General features: G+C 47.6%; 1 protein-coding gene across 1 annotated transcript in view; it reads right to left on the reverse strand.

The window, feature by feature from the left end:
* Positions 1-3,221, reverse strand: part of BCL7B (B-cell CLL/lymphoma 7B) — a gene marked incomplete at its 5' end in the record, with an annotated part of 39,881 nt that overhangs the window by 12,351 nt on the left and 24,309 nt on the right. Inside the window, one exon of the mRNA XM_011976328.1 lies at positions 1,944-2,040. Within this exon, the coding sequence (XP_011831718.1) occupies positions 1,944-2,040 (97 nt within the window). The remainder of the gene's footprint in view (positions 1-1,943; positions 2,041-3,221) is intronic.

Here is a 3,221-nt window from a genome sequence, read left to right on the forward strand (position 1 = left end):
GGAGTACAGGCGCCCGCCACCTCGCCCGGCTAGTTTTTTTTTGTATTTTAGTAGAGACGGGGTTTCACCGTGTTAGCCAGGATGGTCTCGATCTCCTGATCTCGTGATCCGCCCGTCTCGGCCTCCCAAAGTGCTGGGATTACAGGCTTGAGCCACCGCGCCCGGCCATACCCAGTACTTCTTAGGCTAGGCACGAGCTGGCCTTGTTGCAACATAGGAAGTCCTTTCTGATCTCTGGCCTCAGTGCCTGCTGTTCTCCCACAAGCATCCTCAGCTCCAGGCAGGCTGGACCCTTACCCAAAAGCTTCGTCATGCACGGGTGTTTCTGCCTAGCTATTCATACTTGGCTAGGCTGCCTTCTCATGTCCTGGAAAGCCCCAGACCTCCCAACACAGTCCCGACATCACTTCCTCCATGGAGCCCTGCCTCCCTGGCTCGCATGGGTGGAAATGACCAACCTCTCTTACTCTCCCATGATAGCCTGTGCACGCTTGCATTTACCATTTTGCACACGTGCGTCCTCCCGTGAGCCTCTGTGGACAGGCTCTGTGGCTCACTTGTCCTTGATTCCCCAGTGCAACGCACGGTACCTGCATACAGTTCATGGTATTTACTAAATGAAAAGGAGGAGATGGTGGCCAGACTGAGGAAATGGAGGTTCATATGTCTCCCAGAGCTTTCTGACTACTGAACACACATCAGTGTTCCCTTTCCAACAGTATATGGTTGACCTTGGTGGGGCCTGGGAAAGAGGTGGCGAAGGGATAACTACACGCTGGGTTAGCTCAAATCTGGTTTTGAAGAGAAAGTCATAAACTCACGCTAGTCTTGACTCCTACAAAGACCTTTAATACCCACACTAAAATGGAAGTAGCATTTTGTTACCAAATGAATAAAGCTGTCACTTTTGAACTTAAGCAAAACCCCGTTCCTCCCTGAGCATCTGTTTCCTTAAATAGGGATGATAATAACTGCCTGGTTTATATCACAGGCTGATAGATGGGTAAAAATGAGACAGTAAAGTAAAAGTGCTTCGTAGACAGTACCTAGCAGGTAAACGTAAAAGGCAGTATCATGACTACAGTGCTGACCCAGCGGGATTAGTTTAGGAGGCAGAACACGTCCTAACAGTGGGTAAGCAAAAGCTTCGGCTTTGGGTAGCCTTCTCTAAGCCACTATCACAAAACATACAGTTTAGGCCAGGTGCAGTGGCTCTTGCTTGTACCTTGGAAGGCCAAGGCTGGGGGACTGCTTGAGGCCAGGAGTTCAAGGCCAGCCTGGGCAACATAGCCAGACTCTATCTCTACAAAAAATAAAAAATGAAGTACAATCTAAAAAAAAAAAAAGCTTCCGATTCAGACAACCAGGACCTGACACGGAGTCTGTCACTTACAAGTTATGTAACTTCAGACATGTAACTTAACCTCTCTGAGCCTCAGTTTCCTTCACTGGAAAACGAGGATACCATTATCTATCTTGCAGTGTTACCGTGAAGTTTAAATGAAAAGATTTAGGTCAAGTGCCTAGCAAAATACCAGCGAAAAAGCAGGCGCTGAATTGATACACAGAATTCTTTTTTTTTTTTTTTTTTTGAGACGGAGTCTCTCTGCAGCCCAGGCTGGAGTGCAGTGGTGCGATCTCGGCTCACTGCAACCTCCACCTCCTGGGATCAAGCGATTCTCCTGTCTCAGCCCCGTGAGTAGCTGAGATTACAGGCGCGTGCCACCACGCTCAGCTAATTTGTTGTATTTTTAGTAGAGACTGGGTTTCACCATGTTGGCCAGGCTCGTCTTGAACTCCTGATCTCAGGTGACCTGCCCACCTCGGACTCCCAAAGCGCTGGGGTTACAGGCGTGAGTCACTGCACCCGGCCAATTCTTCTTATTAATGCGTTCATCCAAGTTTTTGTTCTCCTGCAAGGAAGACACAGAGATGCAACTCACCCTGGAATTCAAGAAGGAGAGAGGAATTGGCTGAGGCATCAGAGGGAAAGCCATTAGGTTCTCGGGCTGCTGAACTGTTCGATTTTGACTTTTCTTTCTAGAAAAGGAAAAAAAGAGGAATATGACAGAGCCAAGCAGGAGACTCACAGAGAGGGAGGAGGGTGCTATGTGACAGACCACAGAGGTCTGGATTAGGACTGAACAGGAAAAATGACAGCAGCATGAGAATCCAAGGACCCAAGGAAAAACAGAATCCTGGACAAGGCACTTCTCCTCAAGCCTCAGAAAAAATGAACCCTTCCAGCAGGAATATCATGAATCATAAGCAACAGGCAGATATATACACTTCAACTAGAACGTCCCATAGTATCCCTCTCCTGCCCTGATCAAACTGCTCAGGCAACCCTTCTCTATGCGAAAGGGCAAGAAATACAAAACACTCATTTGAAAAAGATTACTGTTTCAGTAGCCGAGTGGGGAAAAAAGTGAGAGAAGGAACCTCGTGTAATGCAGACAGTGACAGGACAAATGGGCCCGGGCTAGCTCTATTCCTGATCCGTCAGCCTCATCCATTCAAAATGATCACCCCGGCCGGGCGCAGTGGCTCATGCCTATAATCCCAGAACTTTGGGAGGCCAAGATGGATGGATCACCTGAGGTCAGGAGTCCGAGACCAGCCTGGCCAACATTGTGAAACCCTGTCTCTACTAAAACTACTACAAAAAGCAGCCAAGTGTGGTGGCACGTGCCTGTAATCCTAGCTACTTGGGAGGCTGAGGCAGAAGAACTGCTGAAAGTGGAAGTTGCAGTTAACCAAGATGGCACCACTGCACTCCAGCATAGGCTACAGAGCGAGATTCCATCTAAAAAAAAATAAAAATAAAACCATAAATAAATAAATAATAAAAATACAAAAATTAGCCTGGCGTGGTGGCATGTGCCTATAATTCCAGCTACTCTGGAGGCTGAGACAGGAGAATTGCTTGAACCTGTGGGGTGGAGGTTGCAGTGAGCCGAGATGCTGCCACTTTATAACAGCTTGGGCAAAAGAGCAAAACTCCGTCTCAAAAAGAAACAAACAAAAAAACTCAAAAAACAAAATGATCACCCCATGTCTATTTTTACCTATAACATTTGTTTCGAGAAAGATATAGGTTATAAGTGCAGGGCAACCACAGTGGGCAGGTAAGCACCAGCTTGCAACAAGAAAGCCAAAGGGCCAGGCACAGTGGCTTATGCCTGTAATCCCAGCACTTGAGGAGGCTGAAGTGGGAGGAT

The sequence above is a fragment of the Mandrillus leucophaeus genome, unplaced genomic scaffold, assembly GCF_000951045.1.
Source record: "Mandrillus leucophaeus isolate KB7577 unplaced genomic scaffold, Mleu.le_1.0 Scaffold164, whole genome shotgun sequence".
In the NCBI taxonomy this organism is placed as follows: Eukaryota; Metazoa; Chordata; class Mammalia; order Primates; family Cercopithecidae; genus Mandrillus; species Mandrillus leucophaeus.